This window comes from Bos javanicus, chromosome 15, assembly GCF_032452875.1.
Source record: "Bos javanicus breed banteng chromosome 15, ARS-OSU_banteng_1.0, whole genome shotgun sequence".
In the NCBI taxonomy this organism is placed as follows: Eukaryota; Metazoa; Chordata; class Mammalia; order Artiodactyla; family Bovidae; genus Bos; species Bos javanicus.
This window is the reverse complement of record NC_083882.1, coordinates 56718139-56744195: the sequence shown is the minus strand read 5'-3', so window position 1 is coordinate 56744195 and position 26057 is coordinate 56718139. Positions and strand designations below refer to the sequence as shown.

Here is a 26057-nt window from a genome sequence, read left to right as displayed (position 1 = left end):
CCCTGTCAGCTTCCTGCGGCTGCATCCTGACCCCAGGGTGCCCCCTCCTCCCCCAGGGAAAAGCAGTGTGCTATGCGTTACAGAGTGTCAAGCACTCTGCTGGGAGGAGCAGGTATTGTTTCTAATCCTCACAAAGCCCTGAGAGCTAGGTAACTATTAGGCCCATTTTACACACTAGGAAGCATCAGACTCACTGGGCTTCCCTGGTAAATCAGATGGTAAAGAATCTGGCTGCAAATATAGGAGATTGGGATTCGATCCCTAGACTGGGAAGATCTCCTGGAGAAAGGAATGGCTACACACTCCAGTATTCTTGCCTGGAAAAATCCCATGGACAGAGAAGCCTGGCAGGCTACAGTCCATAGCGTCTCAAAGAGTCGGACACAACTGAGTGACTAACACTTACTTACTTAGGCTCACTGGGGAAAAGGGCTTGCCCACACAGCACAGACTGGCCGGACCGAGGTCCACTGATTCCACAAGCTGCCTCCCCAGTCTGGGATGTGGGACTCTGGGCTGCCTACCAGGTGGGAGGGCAGGGCGGGGACGCACAGGGATGCACCGAGGCAGGCTTGGGGGTGGCTTCAGGGTCTACCTAGTAGGACTCTACCACTAGCCGCATGACCTCAGAAAACTACCCCCAACCTCAATCCACAATTCTGATCTGTAAAATGGAAGCATCAGACCTCCCACCCAGCGTTCAGGAAGAGCAAACAGCATGAGTGAAAGCTTTTTTGTAAACTGTGAAGAGCTGTGCACACGTGAGCAGTTGTTCCTTCACGTGGATGAGAGAGGCTGGGACAGGGAGGAGAGAAGGGCAAAAGAGATGGGTGCTGATGTCAGCCCAGGGAGGCTGGAGGCCCAGGCTCCACGCCTTGGGACGACACTGAACATGTCTGGGCTGCATATGGTGGGTCAGCCTGGAGTGGCCCTGGGCCCGGCCAACCCTGGCCCCCGGCCGGCCCCCACGCACCGGCAGTTGGAGGGCACGTCAGTGAAGACTCGGAGCAGGAACTCGCCAGTGTGGCCTGGCTCGAAGGTGGTGGGGATGATGACGTAGCGGCCCTCGGGCTGCTCCGTGCGCAGGAAGACGCTGCGGGAGTTGATGTAGATGGAGCTGGCGGCCCTGTGCTGCAGGCTGTGCATGCGGTACTGGCGGTTCTCCTCCACCTGCCAGGGGCGGAAGCGCTGGGTCTCACAGAGCCCCCCTCTCATCCCACCCTGCATCTCTCAACTCTGCCCCCACTTGATGACCAGACTAGGCAAATCTACAGTCAGAAGTAGACCAGCCTCTGCCTAGGGCTGGGGGAGCGGTGGGGGGCCAGGTGGATGACATTGGGTAACGTCGACTAAAGGGCATGAGGTTTCTTTTGGAGGTGATGAAAGTGTCTTAAAGTTGAATGTGGTGATGGCCGTACAACTCTATGAGTGAATCACGTGGTCTGTGAATTATATCTCATGAAGCCGTTGGGGTGGGAGGCAGTGGCAATGGGAATCCCCCTGGTGACAATGTCCGTGGGGTTTCTGACATCATAACAGAACCAAGAAGCACTGTCTGTCCAGGTCACAGCATGTGTCCAGAAATGACATCACCGGCTAACAGGATATGCTAGACCATTTCATTCTTGGAATATGCACCATGCAGTCACATCAGCAAAGGTCATGCCACGTCAAAGTCACAATATTAGCACACAGTGAGTGTCCCAACACACTGACATGAACAAACTGTCATAATACGACCCAGCATACCAAAGGCCAGGGCCTCAGCTCAGGCCATGGCCTTAGCAGGTACACGTGGTTTCACTGGGTTCTTGGTGTCTGGCAGGCCCACACTGTCCCTCTATGCAGAATGTCATCATAACACAGGGCATCACAACATGTGGAACGTCTCGGGGCCCCGGGCCAGGGAGTGGCCGGTGGGAACCCCACCTGGCTCTGCCCAGGAAGCCTCCTCCCAGTGCCCAGCAAGGCCTCCGACTCAGTGGGACCAGAGCCCTGAGGGAGGGAGCAGCGTGGGGCCTCCCAGAGCCCAGCCCCGAACGCCAGCAATCCTCCCGTTTTCTGTCCAGACAGCCTGTGGTTCTGGGGCAGGAAGAAGTCAGGCTGCAAGTTCCCATGGGGCCAATGCAAGGCAGGCTGGGCGTCTGTGGAGACTGAAACAGGACCCATGTCACAGCATGCCCAGGGCATCAGCCAACGTGTCCAGGGTGACACGGTGAGGTCGGAGACCAAAATGTTCCAGAATGTTCTCTCCCAGGCCCAGGCAGCTCAGACTCTCCTCACCCAGAGCAGAGCCGCAGCTGGCCTCACCTTGTAGATGTCAAAGCCAATGGCTAGATTTTCACCCTTGCCGTCCCGGCGGGTGGACTGTTTTGGCCGCTGCTGGATGGAAATCAGCACTTCGTCTTCGGGCTTTTTGACATCAAAGATGTACTGTGGGTGGGGCAGAGAAAGAGGGACATGCAGTGAGACCATACCGAAGAAAATGGGCTAGCTGGCTCCGGAAGCTGTGTGTGCTTGGGCGAGTCACATCACCTCTCTGAGCCTCAGTCCCTCATCTGTGAGATGGGCTGACAATGCCCAACCCTGCACGTGGGGTGGGAGGACTTGGGGAGATGATGGATGCTCAGCTTTAAGACTTCACTGAGCAGCTGGTGCTCAATGAAGGCACACCAGGAGTGAGGACTAGGTGGGTTCCAGGGTCATGACCAAGGAGGCTGCAGAGGAGGAGTCCCTTTGGGGAGTCAGCCTGGCTGAGTTCCCCCGGAAGGAGCAGCACTGTGTGTGGAAACAAGGGATCTGAGCCTGAGCCCAGCCTCTAAATAAAATATCCCTATAGCTCTTGTCAGGACACTCATTAGTCCTCCAGGCCTGTTTCCTCGTCTTGACCAGGTGCAGGTGAAATCATGAGGCTGGGGGTGACAGGACCATGCAAACATGCCCATCCAACCCCACTGTACAAACAGATGTGCTGAGATCCACGGAGGAGCAGGGAGGTACCCAGGGTCACACAGGAGGCCATGGCAGGACTTTGGCGGGGGCCCCACAGCTGCTCGAGGGGCGGTGGGCAGGGGAACCCAGGGAGGCCCACCTGCGGGTTCTGGAAGAAGCTGTCCTTGTGGTTGATGCAGCCCCCGCTTCGGTTCTGCAGTGGGTCCTCGTGCCGCGTCCAGGCGCCACGCAGCCGGGCCTCCTCCCACGTCTTGTGGATGCTCAGGTAAGACGTGTTGATCAGACGGCACTTGATGATGTCCGTGAAGTAGCGGCACAAGTCCTCGAAGGTCATCCTGGGTGTGGCAAGGGGCTAAGTTGGCCGGTCCCCCTCCCCGCCAGCTACCCACTCGCCCCACACCCTCTGGACCATGGCCCACACAGCAAGCGCAGACATGGCTTCACAGGGACCCTTCACGTCTCTTGTGGCCTCAGTCTCCTGCTTTGTAAAATGGGCATCAGTCTAACAGCAGCTGCCTACTTCGCAGAGTTTGCACAGGAATTAAGCTACTCAATAAAAACATGTAGTACAACTTCTGGCAGAAAGGAGTTGGCAAAGGCTGGCTGTTACAATCATTACTAGTACGAATAACTGATATGTACAGCCCTCTACAGTTTCTAAAGCATATTTCCATCCATTATAGTCCACGGCTAGTGGTTTGAACCCCTTGCTAGGTGAGCTGCAGTGACCAGGATGCTGCCACCCCTCCAGGAGCCTGGGTGGGAGGAAGGGAAGGGCCCACCCTCCTTCAAGTGTGCACATACATGAGAATATGCACATACATGCATCAAGGGTGAAGATATTTAAGAAAGGCCTTACGAGAAATTCTTCCCATTCCTAATGAGGGTTTTCTACTGCTGTTTTAATTCAACTGGCCCCTGAGCCAGACTGGGCAAAGTGGATCTCGTCCACAGGAGCCCAGACCAGAGGGCCTAGGTGGGTCTCCTGCAGCGACTCCCCTGACACCTTCAGGAGGGGACCTCACTAGGGTGCCAAGATCATTGCCATGTACCTCTGGGTCTGCCTGGAGCCCTCATAGCATCTCCCACACACAGGGTACCCTGTACCCCTCAGTCTCCAAATAAAGTGTCCTGCTGAAGACAGACACTGAGCCTAGCATACAGCCAGGGCTAAATGTAGAATGAATGAATGCAACAGTGAATGAATGCACAAATCATGAATATGCTCTTTAAGCCAGGCTGCTATGATCTTCCCAGCCAACCTGCCTTGCCTCCCTGAACTCACTCTCCACAAACCCAAGCATGCTTTCTTGCCTCTGGGCTGGGTCTCCACAAGGCTCCTTTGCACCCTGAGTCTTAGCTCCTCTGTGAGGCCTCTCCTCTTCCTACCTGCTCTTGGCATCAGGCAGCCATGTGCCCTACGTCCTCTGGTCAATTGCCCACTAGTACCTGGTCTAGTAACCTGGTCTACTTGCTGAGGGCTCTGCCTGGGTACCAGAGCAGCACAGGGTCCCCTGAGGTGGGAGGTGGGAAACCATGGGGACAAAATGGTCCATTCTGCCCAGTTCACTTCACAGGGGCAGAAACAGGCCCAAAGAGATGCCGTGACTTGTCCAAGGTCACACGACAAGTTGACCATGAGGCATTGGCTAGAGCCCTGACTCCTGCCATCCTGCCCAGTGCTCCCTACCTGGCACACAGGAGGCTCCCCTCTCAGCCCTGGACACCTGCCCTGGGCAAGGGCACACTCACCAGAACTCGCCGTCATCCTGCACGGTCACACCCAACTTCTCCCGCTCACTCTTGCTCACCTTCTGCCACTCCTCTGAGCTGGGATGTGAGCACAGGGAGGCAAGAGGGGAGAGGATCAGAGGAGGAACCCCAGCAAAGCCACCCTGGCAAGGGACAGGAGGCATGAGGGATGGCTCAGCAACAGGCCTCCATCAGTGTGGGGATGGTCAGGGGCACAGGGCCATGCCCAGCCCCTCTCCAAGAAGCCTTCTCTGCCCACTCTTGCAGGTAACGGTGGGCTGCCAGGACCTGGGGGGTCTGGGAGCCAAGCTTCAGGCTCGGGGAGAAGGGGGAGCTGACTCTCAATGAAGGGAGCTCCTTCAGTGGGGGTCTGGGCTCCACTCCTCTCCTGGCCTCACCAGGGACATGAGCCAAGCACAGGGCAGTCGCTCCCATTCCCACTCCTGGTGGCCTCCCTTCCTGCTTTCCTCACTCTTGCACCGGAGGGGTCTCTACATCCCCTAAGGAATCAGCTCCTCCCTACCTCCAGACCTCCACCCACACTGAATCCACCCCACAACCCCCTCCAAAGACAGTCTTCTCCTAATGCCATCCTCCCCGCAAATCCTTCAAGGCCCCAGCCCTGGCGCCACCTCCTCCAGGAAGCCCGCCATGGCCTTGCCCAAGCCCCCGGCGCTCAGCCCTCCCACCTGGTGCCTGCCCTGTGCTTCCCCTTTCACCGCCCCACCCACTCCCTCTCCCCGGGCCTCACGTGTCGCTCCAGGGCCCGTTCCACTCCCGCTCGCCCCAGGGGTTGCGCAGGCGGATCATGTCCAGCTTCTCCGACTTGAAGAAGGCCAGAAGGCCATGGCCCAGGCGCACCTTGCGCACATCCGTGATGGCGTACGCGTGGCCCTTCACCAGGCCACACGCCAGCCGGGCCTCCATGTCTGCCGCTGTCACTGCCTGTGGGACACAGATGCTCAGAGGCGGGGCCTGTCGGGCTCCAGCGGGAGCAGGGGGCACACCGCCCCCTATAGGACGGGGCGGGAATGGCAGCCCCGACGACCTCCTTTCTCTGCGGTTAGGGACTGACCTGGCATTCACAGCCCTTTACAAAGCCTGGGACCTGCAGTGGGGTCAGCCCACAGCTGTGCTGGAGTCCACTAACACTGATGAAATTCTGCAACCTGGCTGCTAAAACAGTAGCTCGACATCAACCATGGTGGGAGTATTTACACCACAGAAGTCAGACAATCAGGGCTTTTTAATTTTCCAGATAATCGTTTTATCAAAACACCACTTGGTCAGCCAAACATGGGTTCAAATTCTGCTTGAATCCCCGCTTTCCCACCCAAAACATGAGCAGTCAGTGAAATAAGACGATCCTCTTGTAGCTCCTGGGCCTGTGCCAGCAGGCAGAAGGGGCTCCCTTCCCTCTTCCAGCCGCCTCATGGCTTGATTTTTCAAAGCTTGGCTGATGACTCTCGAATATACAGACACCCATCTCTCCAACAGGAGAGGGCCAGAATGGGGGTGCTGGTTGAACAGTGTGGGCAAGGCCTTAGGGCAGGGGGCCTAAGGCTTGTGCTGTCCAGCCCTGGGGAAAGGCTGCACCCTCTAACTGCTCCCCTCCTCCCAGGAGGCCGAGGGTCTGATTTATGAGCCAGCCTGGGTAGGGGATCTGCCTGGGAAGCCACAGTCACCCCCCACCCCAGTCAGGTCAATGAAGGGTTGTGGGGGTAGCCTCTGGGGCTTGTTGTCTCTGTGCACTCACCTTGATGGAGGCGCTGATGAGGCCTCCCCGGCTGTGCACTTTCAGCACACGCTCAAAGAGCTGGTTCCTCTTGGCCTCGTCGTTGGCAAAGTCACCCTCGGTCAAGTCGATGGGCTCAGAAACCCCACCTGTGAAGTCCACCAACGCGTCCGCCGTGTTGCCTCCATCCAGGGCCTGGTAACAGCCCGCCAGCCTGGAAGCAACGTGGAAAGAACCCCTAGCTCAGATTCCCCAGCCTTATAGGGGAGATTTCTGAGACTCAGAGAGGTCAAGAGAACCACTCAGGTCACACAGCAGGTCACACAACAGAGCCAATACCAAAACTCAGGTCTCCGGCTCCGAGGCCAACATCCATCCCATGAACCACACCATTTTGTCACTCAAATTCCCCTTTGCCTTCACAGCCTCATCTTCAAAACCTAGCTGTCTAGAAATCCAGCAATTCTTTTCCAAATTGTTAAAAGTTCATATGTCTTTTGACATATCATTTCTGGATGACTAACATTATTAACAATGTACAACTGGAAATCATCTAAATGTCTAACAACAGGGAATTGGTTTTAAAAGCTAATGCTGCATCTCAACTCTGGAACATTAAGCAGCCATTGAGCAAAACACTAAAGGAATTCTTACTGTGGGGAAAATGCTAGTGCTTTCTTGTAACATTTGAAAAAGCAATACAGTCGGATTCCAATTACAATAATTCATTTCAAAAAGATTAAGTATCTACTCCAGGTGGCAAAGTGGAAAGAATCTGTCTGCAAATGCAGGAGACATACGAGATGCAAGTTCTATCCCTGGAGTCAAGAAGATCTCCTGGAGTAGGAAATGGCAACCCACTCCGGTATCTTTGCCTGGAGAATGGACAGAGGAGCCCGGCAAGCTACTGTCCATGGGGTTGCAAAGAGTTGGGCACGACTGAGCAACTGAGCACAATACCACAGGGGCAACATGTCAGATGCTAGAGACACAGCTGTGGCTCCTTTAGGGTCAAGGTCTTCAAGGCAGAATACTAAATGTGAATGTGAGTAGCAAAATGGGATATATGGCAAAATGTCCTTTCATAAGCCCACAGAACACCAGCACAGGCTTTGCAAAGTAACCAACAAACAAAAGAGGCATCAAAGATGTTAGAAGAGCTGCCAGTGGTGGAGGAGGGTGTGGGGAGAGCAAAGGGAGGAAATGGAGACACACAGAGGGGGCGGGCCTTGAGGGGACACTGTCATGCTGTCCCGAGCAGAGGAGCTGCCGCACTTATTAATCCAGATGGCCCAGAACCGGGAAGGGGAGAGCAGTGGCCTAGGAGACCATGTAGGAATATGGGAGAGTTTTATCCTCTGCATGGCTTTCTGTATTTTCTGGATTTGCTGTAACAGATACGTATTCATTTTATAATTTAAAAAGTAAACAAACTTTAAAAAGAAAACAAGCAAGCATAAATCGTACAGCCCTCTGTGGAAAACAAGTTGGTGGTTACTCAAAAGTGTAAACACAGGGACCTTCCTGGTGGTCCAGTGGGTAAGACTCCATGCTCCCAATGCGGGTGGCATGGGTTCAACCCCTGGTCAGGGAACTAAGATCCTGCATGCTGCCTGGCACAACCAAAATTAATGAACAAATAAATAAAATACTCTACAAAAATTTTTTTTTATATATAAACACAGAACTACAATATGACTGGATTGGCCGAAAAGATCATTCAGGTTTTTCCATAACATCTTACAGAAAAACCCAAATGAGCTTTTTGGCCAACCCGATATATATTACACAGACCTGAAAGCGGACACTCGAACAGATATTTGCACACCAGTGTTCACAGCAACACTATTCATAAGACTAAGCATGTGGAGACAACGCAAGTGTCTATCAACAGATAAACAGATAAACAAAACGCAGCACACACATACGACAGAATACTGCTCAGCCATAAAGAGAAGCAGAGTTTAGCTATATGCGAAACATATATGCTAAACAGATGGACCCAGAAAAGATTATGCTAATTGAGATAAGGCAGACACAGGAGGACAAGTATTCCACTTACATGAGCTGCCTGGAATAGGAAAATTCATTGAGAAAAAAAGCAGAATGGAGGTTCCCAAGGTTGGGAGAAGGGATAAAAAGGGAGTTATTGTTTAGTGGGTAACAGAGTTTATGTGGAGGATGATGAAACACCATCACTGTCTATACTGGCTACAGACAGTGATGATGGGTACAAAGCATTGTGACTAACTGATGCCACTGAACTGTACATTTATACATGGTCAAAATGATAAATATTCTATTCTGGAAAATTTTTTAAAATAATAAAATCTTTTTAAAAAATAATAAAAATTTTATTAAAAAAAAAAAAAGAGCAAGCCTACCGAGTCACTGAGTGGGTCTCCCAGAATGGGAGGAGAGGAGCCTGCACCTAGGAAGCTGGTGACCAAGTGACCACCAGGGGGCGGGTTTGCTTTCTTAAGATTAAAAATGGAAGCTTCCTTAATGGGTTTGTTTTTGATGATGGATTTTTTGTTTTTTCCCTTTACATTTACACACACACACACACACACACACTGTCCCAGGAGAGGGACAAATGCGTCTGGAAAGAGGAACCAGGGAGAGGCTCCTACAGCGCCAGCAACTGGTCTCTGACCCTGCTGCCCATCCTGCCCCAGGCTGTACCTGTCCTGCAGGGCCTGGGCAGGTCACTCCACCCCAAAGCCTTCCACAGCTCAGCAAACCTTTGCTCAAGCCTGTGCTGGCAACACAGGGCCTGGCACAGAGCAGAAGGAGGAGTCAGCAAAGCTAGAATGGCTGGACAGTCTGGTAGACAGACCAATGGGTGGAGAGGGAGGCCCAGGGAGCAGGAAAGGCAGGGGTTTGGCCCACCCTCCTCGACCAGCCTGGCTTGGAGACAGCACAGCCCCAACAAGGCCTCCAAGGAGGGCTTGGCAACTTGGGTCTTTGGAAAAGAACCGTCGACCGAAATGGAGCTGCTGGCTCTGCTCCCCGCTACCTGCAGGACACCTGCCTGGGCCTCTGTCTTCCCAAGTAGAAGCAAGTAACTATATGAGGACCTAACACAAGGTACCCAGGGGCCCTTCAGTCCGGCCTCCACCGCACCTGGCGAAGGTTCAGCTGGCTGTGCTCTGGGTACTGGGCTCTGAACTTGCTATGTCTGCACCTGCCCCTCACTTCTGTGTGTGTGTGACTGCAGCGAGATGAAGACCTCCAAAGCCCAAGAACAGCACCACCCCAGCCTAGCCACCCACCCACCCCCACTGGCACCTACTTGGCGTAGGCCTTCTCCACCAGGGCACACCAGAACTCATTGCGGGAGCTAGAGTGGCAGTAGATGAGCTGGTTGTTGACTGTGGGCAGCCGGTCATCGATGACCACATCCACCCACTCCCCGAAGCGCCAGAAGTGGAAGTGGAAGATGCCTGCGTAGGCATTGGGCTTCTCGGGGTCCCACTCCTGCTCCTTCCAGTCTGGGATGACCTGGATCGGGAGAGAGGCAGGATGGGGACACAATGAGAGTCACAGCCAGCTTCCTGAGGAAGTGGGAATCAAATGGAAAGGAATACTGGGTTCACTCCCCATGGCGGCCATGAACCAATGCGAGTCCTTCTTATCTCCGGGCCTCTATGTCCCCACCCTTGCAGGGGCTGGAGGCTCCCTGAGGCCCTGTCATACTAGGATTCTATGAGCTTCCCCCTCCCTCCCATCTGCATCCTCCCCTCAGAAATATAGCAACATTCATCTCAGTCCTGCCTGGTCAGTGGTACCACCAGAAACTCCCTCCTTGCATCCTGCCTGAACCAAAAGCCAGCAGTCACACTGGCGTCCCCTCTTTCCCTTTCTTCATCCAATCTGAGCACCCACATTCTTTGAAAATCCGTCTCCTCCTCTCGATCCCTTGGCACCACCCTGGCCCAGTCCTCCATATCCTCACCCCAGGATAGGGGAACAGCATCAGTAGCCACACCCACCCCTACACTGCACAGCAGCAGAGAGAGCTGTCTGATCAGGTCACTTCCCTGGAAAATAAGGTCCAAACCTTTAATGTGCTCTGTTGCTACCCCCACCTCCCCAGGCTCATTTCTCGGCCCCCATCCACCCCAGTCCCCACCCGCTGTGCCCTGCTCCAGGCTTTGCTTAGAAACTCTGCACCTGCTCTTCCTCCAGCTGACTCTCGCTGGTCCTTTAGGGCCTACCCTCCTCCTCCAGGAAGCCCTCCTTGACTCTTCAGACTAGGCCAGCACAGCTGTCCATCCATCTCATGGCCCCTGGCACTTCTCCTCTGAGACACTTTCCCCAGTTATAATTACACAAGTGTGTGATGTGTTCGGCACTGATACTGTCACTGGAATGTCACCTTAGTCTGGCAGAGACACGTCAGTCTTGGTCACTGCTATCCACCCAGCACCTGGCCCAGAGAGGGTCCTTAATAAATGTGGTGAAGGGAAAGTCGCTCAGTCGTGTCGACTCTTTGCGACCCCATGGACTATACAGTCCATGGGATTCTCCAGGCCAGAATACTAGAGTGGGTAGCCTTTCCCTTCTCCAGGGGATCTTCCCAACCCAGGGATCCAACCCAGGTCTCCCACATTGCAGGTGGATTCTTTAGCAGCTAAGCCACAAGGAAGCCCAATAAACATGGTAACTGAATGTATAAGTCCAAAGGCATTCACTGGGACTCTTAATAAGGTTGACTATGTAGCATCTTGCTGCTGCTGCTGCTAAGTCGCTACAGTCGTGTCCGACTCTGTGCGACCCCATGGACTGCAGCGTACCAGGCTTCTCCGTCCATGGGATTCTCCAGGCAAAAACACTGGAGTGGGTTGCCATTTCCTTCTCCAATGCATGAAAGCGGAAAGTGAAAGTGAAGTCGCTCAGTCATGTCCTACTCTTAGCGACCCCATGGACTGCAGCCTACCAGGCTCCTCCATCAGTGGGATTTTCCAGGCAACAGTACTGGAGTGGGGTGCCATTGCCTTCTCCCATGTAGCATCTTAGAACTCCATAAATAATCCATGGAGTTTACCAAGTCTCTGACCACCATGGAGTACCTCAGTTTAATTCACACAACCACCCCATGAACAGATTACTATTATAACCATCCTTACTTTATAGACGAGAAAATTAAGGCTCAGAGAAGGCAAGCAACGTGTCCGGGGTCACATAACTAGAAAATATACACATTCTTTGGAGGCAGGCAGACCTGGGTTTGAAGCCAGGATTCAACTCAGGTCTGTCTGTTTCCAAATACTGAGTTCTGTATCAGTATGCACCACTCTGCACCCAGAGGCATGCTGGCACCAAGGACCCAGGTGATTCAGACATGGTCCCTGCCCTTGGCAGGCTCCCAGTCTGGAAGGAAAGGCAGGCATGCGGGCAAGTGCTGAGGCTGACACGGAGTACATGGTGGGCCATGGAGAAAAGACAGAGGTGGGCCCAACCCTGGAGGGCCAGCAGCAGCTTCTGAGCAGCTGTCCTGAGAGCTGACCCTCCTGAGCAGATGCAGATAAACAGAGGCAAGCTGGGGCAGCAGGAAGTGGAAGGCAGGGAAAACCCTCACCCTGCTGAGTCAAGGGCATCTGCTGGCCCTTCTGGACACAGGACCCAGAAGAGCCAAACCCCATCAAGACAATAAGAAGTTCCTTCTAGAAGAAAATCACTCCCAGGTATGGGAGCGGGCACGCAGGCATCTGGGCTGAGAAGCCCAAGATGTATCAGGAGGCTGTAAACCCCAAGACACAGACCAGCCTGAACACAGAGATGGAGGCCAAAATCTATTCCCAACACCCACCCTCATTAAGGATGCTTTTGTTTACACGCCTCTTACCATCAACAGGGATGTTGGCAAAGAGAAACACTCCCAGTGGGACACTAGAGACCAAGAAAATGAAAATGCTAAGCACAGTGAGAGGTGCCCCAGCCACCAATGGAGCCCTGCTAAGGGCCACAGTGCCCAGAACACTCGGGCTGTCTTCTGAGGGGGTGGGGCAGGAAGTTGCAGGCAGAGGCCACCCACAGGCACAGGCAGGATTCACACTCAGGGGCTTCGGAGCTTGACACAGCGTCTAGAACCCAGCAGGGACTCGAGATGAGCTGGTCCCTTTGCAGTCACTTCTGCGTCCCTTCTCAATGAAAACTCCCAGGCTGGCCTCTGTCCTGATCCCTGACACGCTTCCCAACACTTGATTTCAGGACAGAAAAGTGTATCATACATAGGGTCCATGCAGGAGCCATAAGCTGGGAACACTGGCCTGGCCACTGCACCCTCCTCCACTCCTCCCCACTCTGAAAGCTCTGGACTGCATGGGATGGGGTTGGAGGAGGTAGGAAGAGGAGCCCTCACAGGAGCTGAGAGGTACCACTGGGGCCACAAGAGAATCATTAGGCAAACCCAGGGCTTGACTCTGAACTCTCTGTGACTCAAGAGGCAGCTAATGAGGCTCCAGGGCCTGTGATGCAGAGTCAGGGATCCCGGTGGGCTTCAATTTCCTTTCCACATCACAGCCCTTGACCCCCAGGCCAGCCTTCTCACCCCTCAGCCCCTCCCTCTGCCAGCCACGGTACCAAGTGAGAGGAAGGTGAGCTGCCACGGGCATACAAACCAAACACCCTCTAGACCAGGGGTCCCTAGCTCCCTGACCATGGACCAGTGCCATGGCCTATTATGAACCGGGCCACACATCAGGAGTGGCAGGCCAGCGAGAGATGTGTCCGTCTGTATTGACAAGCCACTCATGAAGGCCTCCCTGATGGCTCAGAGGTAAAGAATCCACCCGCAGTGCAGGAGATGCGGGTTCGATCCCTGAGTGGAGAAGATCCCTGGAGGATGAAATGGCAACCTACTCCAGTATTCTTGCTTGGAAGAAAATTTCCATGGACAGAGCAGGCTGGTGGGCTGCAGTCCATGGGGTCGCAAAGTCAGACACGACTCAGTGATTAAGCACGGGAGCATCCACCGCTTACATTACCACTTGAGCTCCGTCTCCTGTCAGATCAGGGGCAGCATTAGATTCTCACAGGAGCGAGAACCCTGCTATAATGAACCTGAATCGCCCTGTAACCATCTCCCCTCCACCCCATCCATGGAACAATTGTCTTCCATGAAACAGATCCCTGGTGCCAAAAAGATTGGGGACCGCTGCTCTAGATCACATCTGGTCATGCAAAAAATCAAGGAGATAATCAAAATACTCAGGACCAATCTAAAGAAGCTCCTACTAGCCAGAGACGGGCCAAGCTGAGCAGCCATAAGGACAATGACTGTGATGAGTGAAAACACATCCAATATGTTCAAATTCATGAGATCGTGATGATACCAACACAAACAAATAATTAGTCACTAGTGGAGGGTGGCAAGGAATCAATTGATTTTTTTGAAACTGGAAAGTGAAGGGAGAAAAAAAATCCTGACTTTTCTATACAAACAGTGTTATAAAGTAACCACTATAAGCAACAGTGTTATAAAGATGAAGGGAGGCCTTTATCTGGTAATGAATCCCAGCTGAGAAAAGAGGAAGAAATTAAGAATATCACCCTCCTACTCTCTTGGAACCACTGGCAAATGACGGATTTAGGCAATCATGGCTTCTAACCTCCACTTAGGAATGTGGATGGTTTCCATGTCACAGAAGAGAAAGACAACCAGAGATGATGTCCCTCCTGAGAGACCTTCACTCATGAAGCAGTTGTGCCAAAAACATTGTGCCTGAACCTTATCATGCCCCCAGAGGTAAGTCCCACCTCACAGGAAATGCAGAGCACAAACATCAGTCAACACCCTGAAAACAGAGCCTGCAAAATCTAGATGGTTGGAAACCCCACAGGATAAGCGAGATTTCTTCAGCAAATAAATTGCAAGGGAAAAAACACGAAAAGATGAAGGAGAACCACCAGACTGAAGTAATGGACCTTTGTTTGGATTTGATTCAAACTGTAAAACATCCATGCAACCATTTATGACACAAATTGGAAATCAGAATATTTGCAGGATATTTGATGGTGGTAAGGAATTACTGTAAAATTATTTCAGCTATGTTACAGTATTATGATTATAGGGTTTTGCTTTGTTTCGAACAAGTCCTTATCTTTTAGAGATGCATCCAGAAATATTTACAGAGGAAATGATACGCTGCCTCAGAAAGAGAGGGTTGTGGTGGCTCAGATGGTAAAGAATCCGCCTGCAACGCGGGAGACCAGGGTTCAATCTCTGGGTCGGGAAGATTTCATGGAGCAGGGAATGGCAACTCACTCCAGTATTCTTGCCTGGAGAATTCCATGGACAGAGGAGCCTGACGGGCTACAGTCCATGGGGTCACAAAGAGTCAGACACAACTGAGCTACTAACACTCTAGGGGAGAGAGGGCTGCAGAGGAAACAAAGATCAACCATGAGTTAGCAATTGCTGAGACGGAGCGATGGACACAAGGGCTCACTAGGCTGTCTCCCCGCTCTAGAGTGTCTACAGCTGAAAAGCTCCATCGCCATGGACACCAGCTCCCTGGCCCAGCATTCAAAGCCCTGCAGGCAGCTCTCAGCTTCACCCCTGAACACTGCCTCCCTCAGGCCCCACAGGAATCTACACCCTGTAGATTCAGGACACCTCAGCTTGGAACAGGTGGCTCCCTCTACTGGCCACACACCAGACCCTGTCCCTCAGGGGCCAGCTGAGCAGCAGCTGGCAGGGGCCTCCCCCCACCTTCCCCTGGGCACCCTCAGGCAGCCCCTCCTCCAAGCTCCTTCCCACATGGCTAGGCCTAACTCCATAGCTGGCTGTCTTCCCAGGAGGAAAATCTGCAAGTGCTGGCCACAGAGAGGCCTTGGCCAGCTGGGGAGTTTGTACTCACTAGTGGTATGAAGGAAAAATGAAAATGGAGTTGGTTTTCCTAAGAACGCGCTCTAAAATGGGGCTGGGAGGCCACTGAGCAAGTGTGACTTCTGCATGCATCTGCCCACATGGAATCTGAACTTTGACCACTTCTTGTTTTAACGCAGCCATCCAGAACGTCTGCCCAGTGTTCCAGAAACTCAAGATATTTATTGGATCCTTTACCCTAAAACAACTCGTGACAGTCTAGCCCTTGAGAACAAATAGTTCCTTTAACAATCTTACGGCTTTTGCCTTTACAAGCCCCTGCCTTTCTCTTCCCTGGAACACTCTTTCAGTTCTGTCTAACTCTGTATCTCCCAAGGAGTCCTCATCTACCTACCCTCCTTCCAAGACTGTGAGCACTAAGATGCATCAACTGTGGAGGGCTGTGCACACATGAGGGGTCATCCCTGCTGATATGTGGGGTACATGATGTGTGCAACCTTGGGGTGACCTGGTCAACTTCCCTCCCAAGAGGAGAAAGGAAAACCTTGGCAACAGCCCACTGGGCGGATGGGAAAAACAAGGCCTGACAGGGCTGAGCTACCTCCTTGGGCTGATGAGGCAGTGAGGCAAGAGCTCAGTGGGATTGCAAACAACCTCACACATAGGTGGCCCTAGTGGTAAATAATCCTCCTGCCAATCCAAGAGACATAAGAGACATGGGTTCGACCCCTGGGTCGGAAAGATCCCCTGGAAGAGGGCACGGCAACCCACTCCAGGATTTTTGTCTGGAGAATCCCATGGATGGAGAAGCCTAACAGGGCTACAATCCATAGGATCGCAGAGAGTCAGAAACTACTGAAGCAACTCAGCATGCACACCCATTCAGCCACCCACTGCAGAATCACCCAGAAACTTCAAAGCCTCACTAATGGGTGTGCCCCAGTGCCCCTTGGTGCCCTGGCACCTGGACTCCTCCCCCTTTCCTTACTGGGGCTTTTCCTGAGGGACTCCCACCCAGACCCAAGTGGCAGGGTTCAAATCCTGCTGGACTCTGGGCCAGTGAGTGAATGCCCATGTGTGTGTACACAGAAGCATGCATGTGTATGTGAAAGTCAGTGTGTGCATCGGTGTGTTTCTGTGCAAGTGTGTGTGCATGCGTGTGCGTGTCTGCTTGTGTGACAGAGAGGGAACATCCCACAGATTTCTGCCTGAGACCCCAGCCACGGTAGGGCTGCGGGTCACGGGACTGCAGTGGGGTTTCCTGCATTCATTACCCAACTTGTGTGAGGTGAGCCACAGGCTTCTTCGGCTCCTCGAAACCAAAGAGTCCCTGGTTCTTCTGAGCATCTGAAGTTTCTCAGTTCTCAGCTTCTGATTTCAAGAGTCTCAAACTCCTGAGTTTCAGACACCATGACAAGAAGAGACCAGGAAGATGGGTAACCCCCACCCCTACCCCATGGGTCAGCACCCAGACAGCAGGGCACTGACACACCAGCAGGGGGCGCTGGGGATCCCTGTTCACAAGAGTGGCCCAGCCAGATGCTCAGAGACAGCCCGGGGCAGCCCCCTCCCGCAGGGCTCCCAGGCTAGACTGTGAGGGCTGGAGGTCCCCTCCACTGGGCCCTTCTGAGCCCCGTGACGTGAAGAGACTCCACTCCACCAAGACCACTCTCTCCAACCAGAGCAGGCCGGGACCCTGCCCGTGCCACCACCTCACTGTGCTGCCGCCAGAAGCACTGGCTGCTGCGCTGCCTCAGGCAATGCACGTCACCTCTCTGCAGCGTGCGCTCTTCCTCAGTAAATATGTTCCTCTCACTCTCTCAGAATCACTGTGAAAAGTGAGACCCCATGTCTACAGTGACCGAGAAAGTATTTACAATGAGCAGACCCAGAGAGGAAGCCCATGTGCCACTGAGGAAGCTCAGCACTTCGCTAACTCATTTCTTCTTCACGACGACCCTACACGGAAGGTACCATTATAAGCTCCCACGGAATGGCAGATGAGAAAACAGACTCAAAAAGGTCTCCTGGGGTCGCAGAGGTGGTGGCTGGTGGCAGGGCCAGGCAGAGCCCCTCACACCACCTTACCCTGGCTCAGCGGGAGGCACGAGCTCGGGAAAGGCCAGGTCTGCTGCTGGGGCTTTCTCACAGGTTCCATGGAAAGTGCATCCTCACTTCACATTCCCTGCCCTCCTCCCAGCCCAGTCTCGGGAGCAAAACCAGGCCTTTACTGCTGCTCTTGGAGAGCGGGAGGGTTGGTTTCTTCTCTCGGTCCCCGCCCCCCCACACACACCCCTCCCAGAAGCATCTTCAGGAGTGGACGGAGGCTGTGGCTGGACGTTGGGCTTGGGGAAGAGAATCAGGGCAGCAGCGGCTGCTCTGGGCAGGGCTCTGGGGTGGAGGAAGACAGGGCTGCGACACCTGACTGGGGGTTGTTCTGAAGCAAAACCTGAAGAGTGGCCTCTGAAGTGAGGCCTGACCTTGTCTCTGGGGAGAAACCAGCCTCGCCCGGGGCCTGAGCCCTCCGGTGAGATGGGGCATCGCCCCTGCCCATTCCAGGGGGCCAGTGTCATGGAGTCAAAGGTCCACAGATCCAGAGCTTGGTTCTCATATACACCCTCCCCGCTCCTGCACGTCCGCTGTGACTTTGGGCAGGCAGCTTCTTCCCCGGGCTTCTGGTGTCATTGTCCAAACACTTAGAGTGAGGCTCGGGCTCAGTTGGGGCACTAAGGCGACACAGTGACATGGGCCTTATCCGGTCAGCAGGGCAGGAAAACAAGAGCTTCACGGAAGCAGGCTGTTCCCTTTAGAAAGTCTGAGGCTGGGGGAGAGGCAAGGCCTGAGGACAGGCAGCAAATTAGTGACCGAGACCAGATGAAACCTGGGCACAGGCCTGACCCTACCTACCCCTAAGCCACTCTCCTGTCCCGTCTGCCCCCTGCCCAGCCACCCTTCAAGGGAGGGAGACTCAAGATGGAGCCTGACTTGGTGAGTTCCCCCCATCCCCTCTCAGTGCCCGCTGCCTCCCTGAGGCCTCACATGGAGGCTGGTCTGGGAACCACTGGAGAAAAAACTGTCAGGGGTGCTGGTTCCTAGCTGGGTGTCAGGGCACCTGGTTTCAAACTCCATCCTACATGTGATCTTGGGCCAGTCACCTGCCTGCTCGGGGACTCATCCCTGAAAGCGGCGGCGGGAGGAGAGGGCAGGAGTGTGGAGAGGGCCCAGGGAGGGGGTGGCTCCTGACAAGAGAACGCACACCACGAGGCGGGGCACACAGGCTTTATTGGGGAAGCGTAGTGGCCACGGCAGAGGCACTCATGCCTGAATGGTGCAGATGTGGTAGGGGGTGGGGGTACAAGCAGGCTGCACCAAGAGGGTCCCCAGAGCTGCAGGGAGAGGTCAAGCAAAGACAGAACGGCTGCGCCATCTGCCGGGGTCTGGCCTCCAGGCTCTCTCGGAGTCAGCAGAAAGTAAGCAGGAATCTTAGCATGTCCCGGAACAGACCCCTGAGCTTTGAGTTAGGATGGACCGTTGCTCACATCACAGTCAAACCTCTCAATGAAGAATCCTACTCCAGCTGCTTCCATTTGCCTGCCTCTGAAGTGGGGGGCCTGCCCTCCCAGCAGTGCCGATCACTGGGGTTGGCTCTCACCCTCCATCTCTCGCTGCCTGTTCCCAGGGCTCTCCAACCCCTCGACAGCTCTGCTTCTCGAGCAAACTGTCACAGGCACATCCCTAACAACAACAAAAAAAAGGCGGGGTGGGCCGGCCTGGAGGGCCGGGAAGCGTCTGAAGCGCCCTCGGCTGATGCCAGAACTCTGGGCCTGTGTAGTGTGAAGGGGAGTGAGGCTTGCGGTCTGGAACTGAATCTGCTGGCAACTGTGCCTCAGTTTCCCTCTCTGGTGAGTGGGTTGCCCCCAGCAACCTCTGAGGCCAGTGTTTCACCATCACACCACACTGCCACCCCCAGCCCATTTCTGACCATCAGCTGTCACAACTGCTCTCCCAGGCCATGTCCATCCCCACCCTTTGACTCCACCAAAGATGCCGCACCGAGACGACACACTCACCATCTCCCAACAGTCACCCAGGAAGAGCCTGACGTCCCAGCAGGCCCCAGAGATGCTACTGCCTCCAGCTCTAGGACTCTGGACCCCCTCTCTCCAGCTTCCCACTCTCCCCCAGGCAGAGGGATATCTGCTTACTATACTGCTCCCCACTTCACTGCATGAACCTCCGTCTCCCAGCTCAGAAGCACCCCGTCCCCAGTGTCACCCTGATCAAGCTCCTGCTAAAGGCCACCAGGCAACCAGCTGGGTGATTATATGATAGGTCATCTAAAGTCAGACTTGTTCACAGGGCAGGTACAGAATACATCCAAATGAACATAGCATGATCCCTCTTGAGGTACATGTGTACGTATGGACAGACAGACTTCCCCCTTCACTCCTCCCCTCCTGAAGTCATTCTCAGAAGAACGAGAGTTGGTCTGCACAGCCCCCAGCATGCCAGTCACTCCCCATGCCCAAATCAGCCCCCACAGCACCCTGGCCGGATGTGTTAAGAGTAAGGTGTCGTGGGACCACACAAGGTACCCAGAGAAGCGCCTTCCTGGGTTCTCGGGCTGGGTGTTCACCTCCAGACACGGGCTCCAGGGAAAGGCTTTGTGGCCATGAGGGCAGCAAATGCCTGTTTGCCAGACTCTCCAAGGAGGCTGCTCTGTCGTCTCTGCCTCCCTGTCTCTGGAGGAAGCCGGATGCCTGGTTCTTTAGATATGTCTCTCTCTGCCTGTTGCTGTCTGTATCCTGGTCTCTCTCTCAGTCTCTCCCTGCGACGGAGCAGAGAGAAGGCAATTTCCCATGGCCTCTCATCTTCCCACACTGGCCCCGACCAGGCCACCATGGTCTAGGGCAGAAGCAGCAGCAGCCAGTTCAGCTTCTAGACTACGAAGAGTTTGCATCTTCCTCCCCTGAGCGGGGAGCGTCAGCACCAGGGAAAGGAGAGGAGGAAGGACACAGGCTGAGCTCCGGCCAAGCCAAGTACAGGCCAGCAGCCAGAAGATAATGTCCCCAAACACACACCTGGGGTGGGGAGGGGGGCAGGGGACAGGCAAGTGGGCAAGGGGAGGGTGTGGCAACCAGCAGCTGCCATCAGAGCTGGTTAAAGACCACGGAAGCCTTGAGGTTGGCGGGCTCGAGGCCCTCGCTGAAGGTGATGAGGAAGTACATGACCTTGCGGATCTTGGCCAGGTCGGACAGGCGCTCCCCGAACTCCAGGGCGTCGGCCTCATTCCAGTCCATGGCCTCCGAGTCCTCCTTGCGCCAGAAGATAGCCGCGGGGTCGAGCAGCTGCCGCGTCATGAGGTTGGTGAGGTCGGGCGTCCAGTTCTGGGAGGTGCCCGTGATGGTGACCTTGCCCGGCTGGTCGAGCTCGACGTCCCAGCGCTCAAACTGCAGCCTGTGCTGCTGGATGAAGTCAATGCGGTACACGGACTCGGACGGCCGCAGCAGCTTCTCGCCATCCTGGCGCTTCTGCCCGCGCTGCGTCAGGCTCTCCATGCGCAGCCGCATCTGCTTGGTCAGGTCCCGGTCCAAGACTAACGGCATGCTGAGCTGAGAAGGCTTCGGCTCGTCCTCCGCCATGGCCCACTTGCTGCTAGCTGCTGCTGCCGCCTCCACCGTCTGCGAGCCGAGTGGACTTGGGGCTCACCGCAGAGGCAAGAGGCCACCAAAGAGGGGCCCCGCCTCCCTCACTGACCCTCCCCTTGCCCCGCCCCCTTTGCCACTGGCTCTTCCCTGCCCCACCCAGTCTTCAAAACGGGGTGCCTAGGAGGGAGGGATCCCCAATGCCATCTCCTCTGCTCGTCGCAGAAGTGGTAACGGAGGCACTGCAGGCTGGCAGGCAGGACAGCGGCAGGCTCCTCGGGGACCAACTGCTGATGTCAATTGCTGTGGCAACCGCCCTGGCTACCGCGGATGGGCAGGCAGCTGACTTGTTGTGAAGAGGGAGCATTGCTTACAGGCAGTAAGAGAGCCAGAGGTGGGGGGCAAGTGCTCACGGTGGGGAGAGGCTGAAGAACCCCTGTCAGGAGTTGAGGGGTGGGGAACAAGTACCAGAGGGGCCCACCAATTTGAGATTTGACAACCCATTCCAGTATCCTTGCCTGGAGAATTCCATGGACGGAGGAGCCTGATGGGCTACAGTCCGTGGGATCACAAAGAGGAGACACGATTGAGCGACTAACACTTCCACACTTTTCGCTTCACTAAGCCAAATCTCGGAGCCCTCCTTGACACAGCCTCACCTTTACCCCTCCACACCCAATTGCCAAGGCCTGTCGATTACCCTGAAAGCTCTCCTCCCCAGCCCAGGTGCCACCTCTCACCTAGATCCATGATCTCAAACCTTAGGGAGCATCACGGTCACCTGCAGAACTTAAAACACAGTTTGCTGGGCCCCACCCTAGAGTTTCAGATTTAATCTGTCTCTCGTGAGGCCTGAGAATCTGCATTTTGTCCCAGGTGATGCTGATGCTGCTAGTCCAGGAACTGTGTTCTGAGAATCACTGACCCAGTCTACAGCCATACCCCCTGAATGCACCCGATCTCATCTGATCTCGGAAGCTAAGCAGAGTTGGGCCTGGTTAGTACTTGGATGGGAGAATCACTGACCCAGATGATTCCTGCCTGCTGGCCCTGCCTCAGCCCTGTGCTGCATGGCAGCCGCATGCCCAGGAATCTCCTCTACTAAAATCCCACCACTTACTACACCTGTATCGAGCCTCAGTTTCCCCCAGAAGACTTAAGGTTGTGAGAAAGAAAGAAAGAATCTGAGAAATGTTTATATACTCAGTACTTGAGGGAGAACCAGGAGCTCCACTATTATATGTGGGCAAAGGGAAGAAATGGAGTATATGAGTGTAGTTGGGGGTGGGGTGACGGAAGAGGGAAGCTGCCATGACATGCCACAAACACACAGAGCGGACAGAAGCACAGGCCAAAGTATAATAACTGAAAACAATCAAGGGTCTAGTGGACCACGTGTGTTCAGTCGCTTTAGTTGTGTCTGACTCACTGAGACCCCAGAGACTGTAGCCCACCAGTCTCCTCTGTCCATGGGATTCTCCAAGCAAAAACACTGGACTGGGTTGCCGTGCCCTCTTCCAGGGGACCTTCCCGACCCAGGGATCGAGCCTAGGTCTCCTGAACCACAGGCAGATTCTTCACCACTGAGCCACCAGGGAGGCCCCTAGTGAGCCACAAGCATTTGGTTGTTTAGTCACTCAGTCGTGTCCAACTCTTTTCGACACCCCATGGACTGCAGCATGCCAGGCCTGCTTGTCCCTCACCATCTCCTGGAGCTTGCGCAAACTCATGCCCATTGAGTCAGTGACGCCATCCAACCATCTCATCCTGTCATCCCCTTCTCCTCCCGCCTTCAATCTTTCCCAGCATCAGGGTCTTTTCTAAAGAATCAGTTCTTCGCATCAGGTGGCCAAAGTATTGGACCTTCAGCCTCAGCATCAGTCCCTCCAATGAATATTCAGGATTGATTTCCTTTAGGATTGACTGGGTTCATCTCTTTAAGTCCAAGGGACTCTCAACAGTGTTTTTCAACACAACAGTTCAAAAGCATCAATTCTTCAGCACTCAGCCTTTTTTATGGTCCAACTTTCACATGGCTACTGGAGAAACCATAGCTTTGACTAGACGGATCTTTGTTGGCAAAGTAATGTCTCTGCTTTTTAATATGCTGTCTAGGTTGGTCATAGCTTTTTTCCCAAGGAGCAGCATCTTTTAATTTTATGGCTGCAGTCATGAAATCTGCAGTCACCATTTGCAGTGATTTTGGAGCCCAAGAAAATAAAATCTCTCACTGTTTCCATTGTTTCCCCATCTGCTTGCCATGAAGTGATGAGACTAGATGCCATGATCTTCGTTTTTTGAACACTGTGTTTTTAAACCAGCTTTTTCACTCCTCTTTCACTTTCATCAAGAGGCTCTTTAGTTCTTCTTCGCTTTCTGCCATAAGGGTAGTGTCATCTACATATCTGAGATTGTTGATATTTCTCTCAGCAATCTTGATTCCAGCTTGTGCTTCATCCAGCCTGGCATTTCTCATGATGTACTCTGCATATAAGTTAAATAAGCAGGGTGACAATATACAGCTTTGTCATATTCCTTTCCCAATTTTGAACCAGTCCATTGTTCCATGTCCGGTTCTAACTGTTGCTTCTTGACCTGCATACAGATTTCTCAGGAGTCAGGTAAGGTGGTCTGGTATTCCCATCTCTTGAAGAAGTTTCCACAGTTTGTTGTGATCCACACAGTCAAAAGCTTTAGCATAGTCTTGAAGCATAAATAGATGTTTTTCTGGAATTCTCTTGCTTTTTCTATGATCCAATGGATGTTAGTAATTTGATCTCTGATTCCTCTCCCTTTTCTAAATCCAGCTTGAACATCTGGAAGTTCTCGGTCCACATACTGTTGAAGCCTAGCTTGGCGAATTTTGAGCATTACTTTGCTAGCATGTGAAATGAATGTAACTCTGCAGTAATTTGAACATTCTTTGGCATTGCCCTTCTTTGGGACTGGAGTGAAAATTGACTTCTTCCAGTCCTGTGGTCACTGCTGAAGTTTCCAAATTTGCTGGCAAATTGGTACCTGTCCCTGGTACCCACAATGGTATAGGCAGAGTTGGTGCTCAGTTTCCACGTGGTGAATGAACTGCCATGAGGTTGCTCAGATAGCAGTGCAGGTGTGGGAGGGGAAACATTTTTAAATGGAACCAAAAGACTGCTCGGGCTTCCCAGGTGGCACTAGTGGTAAAGAACCTGCCTGCCAACGCAGGAGCTGCAAGAAACGCAGGTTCCATCTCTGGGTCAGGAAGATCCCCTGCAAGAGGGTATGGCAACCCACTCCAGTATGCTGCCTGGAGAATCCCATGGACAGATGAGCCTGTAGGGGTGTTGCTAGAGCAGACACGACTGAAGTGACTTAGCACAGCACAAAAGACTGTTCGGCCCTGCCACCAGGTGCCTCCCCCAGGCCCTGGCCCAGGATGCCTAGCTCCCACCACTCACTCTCAGACACCCAGGCACCCCACTGAGTTTCTCCTCCCGCTCTACTCCGGCCAGGGGAGCAGCTGACTCCTTCTGGGCCCAGGCACCCTACGGCTCACCACAGGGATCCAACCTGCCCCCGCACCCAAGCCAGGCTCCTGGGGAGGTGAACTCACCTGGCGTGGGCCAGGCCAGGCTAATGGCAAATGCCTCACCCCACTCTCACATCCTGACTTCTGGTCCACAAAACCTGGTCATCTGAAGTCCATTGCCCTGCCCTCAGGGAACACAGTCATGTTGTGGAGGCAATAATGCCCCCACTAAGGATCCCACGGGGTGGGGGATGCTGCTGTCAAGAAGTGTCCAGCAGAACAGAGAAACAGGTGGGAACCCAGAGGAGGGGCACTGGACGGGGTGGGCATTTAATGCATACCGGTTGCCACTAAATGCCATGGACTTACCCCCACTCCCACCCCATGAGTTCCTTTAACCCCACCACCACCCTGGGGACTGGAAAGATCAGGTTTACACAGAGGTCATGCACAGGAATGTGACCTGCCCCAGGTCACACAACTAGCAAGAAACCCAACCAAAATCAAACCCAGGTTTGGCTGGTTCAAATCCTGTGCCTGTTGGCCCCAGGCTCTGTCCAGTACTCGAGGTAAAGGGGTGGCTTCCTGGAAGAGGGGGCATGTGTGTCAAGGGCGTGATGTGCCTGCGTCTGAGGCTCAGCACCCCCAGAGTGTGAGGCAGGAGGGGGAGCAAGAGTGCACCCCACCCCAATTCATGAAGAAAACAGGGCGGGTCAGGGGAGGCCCTGCAGGGCAACAGGCCCAGCAAGTGAGGGGTGACAACAAACAGGGCCCAGTCAGCAGGGACAGGACGGGAGGCAAGAAACAGTAATGAGCTCCCCAGGGCCTCGTGCCTCCTGCCAGGGCCCAGGGGCTCTCACCACAGCAGCACCAGAAGGCAGAGCGCAATTAGTCCAGCGCAGCCCGCCCTACCCCAGCCTCCCAGGGACCCACACTCCTGGAGATTCCACCCCCGAAGCCTCCAGACCAGTCAGGTGAGTGCCCTGAAACACCCTGCAGGAAGAACCTGCAGCCCAGAGATAAACACAGGCCTGCCCGCGGTCACACAGTATCAATGACAGGCCTCTTGTCTGAGGGTCCAGGGCCCCCTTTTCCACTTACTAGGTGGGGAGCTTCACCAGGGGCCAGACCCAGAGCAGGCCCATAGCGAGCTGGGGCTTCTCTCTACAAATACCAGACGGCCCATTCCCCGGGAAGGACACAGAGGGCCAGGCTCTGGCCCCACTGAAAGCCCCCAGGAAGCCTGAGACAGCAAGGCCTGCTGTGGGGCTGCTTGCCAGTCATGAGGTCCAACAGTTTGGGGAAGGGCTGGGTTCTCAAAACTTTTTGAGCCCTCTCCGTGCCAGGGTCCTGCTGGGCTCAGAGAGAAGATATAAGTGAGACCAGCTCTGCCCCTGGGGAGCTCACCTCAAGAGGGGAGATCAAAGATAAACAGGCAATTACAGGACAGGGGGAAGGTGTGGGGCCAGCCCCACAGGTTCCCAAGCACCACCGCCAGCCCCAGACTGAGCCCTACCTGGCTTGGAAGCTGTGCACCTTGCTCTGGGTTCAGACCAGGGGGCTGGAGCCTGGAAGGGGAGGGGGAGGACAACCCTCCCCCCGGAGAACGGCACCGGCCCCCACCCTCTC

At 54.2% G+C, this 26057-nt stretch overlaps 2 protein-coding genes across 4 annotated transcripts in view; both read right to left on the bottom strand.

The window, feature by feature from the left end:
* The window catches only part of CAPN5 (calpain 5), a 57101-nt gene that overhangs the window by 4672 nt on the left and 26372 nt on the right, over positions 1-26057 (bottom strand). For all 3 annotated transcript variants that reach the window (XM_061380951.1, XM_061380953.1, XM_061380954.1), the window contains 7 exons: positions 9735-9943; positions 6461-6653; positions 5456-5649; positions 4705-4782; positions 3092-3287; positions 2311-2433; positions 974-1170 (listed from right to left, as the gene is read on the bottom strand). In XM_061380951.1, coding sequence (XP_061236935.1) covers positions 974-1170; positions 2311-2433; positions 3092-3287; positions 4705-4782; positions 5456-5649; positions 6461-6653; positions 9735-9943 — 1190 coding nt within the window. The remainder of the gene's footprint in view (positions 1-973; positions 1171-2310; positions 2434-3091; positions 3288-4704; positions 4783-5455; positions 5650-6460; positions 6654-9734; positions 9944-26057) is intronic.
* OMP (olfactory marker protein) lies at positions 18540-24234 on the bottom strand. Its single transcript, XM_061380962.1, has one exon. It carries the CDS (start codon positions 20915-20917, stop codon positions 20426-20428), a length of 492 nt encoding a protein of 163 aa, XP_061236946.1. The 5' UTR covers positions 20918-24234; the 3' UTR covers positions 18540-20425.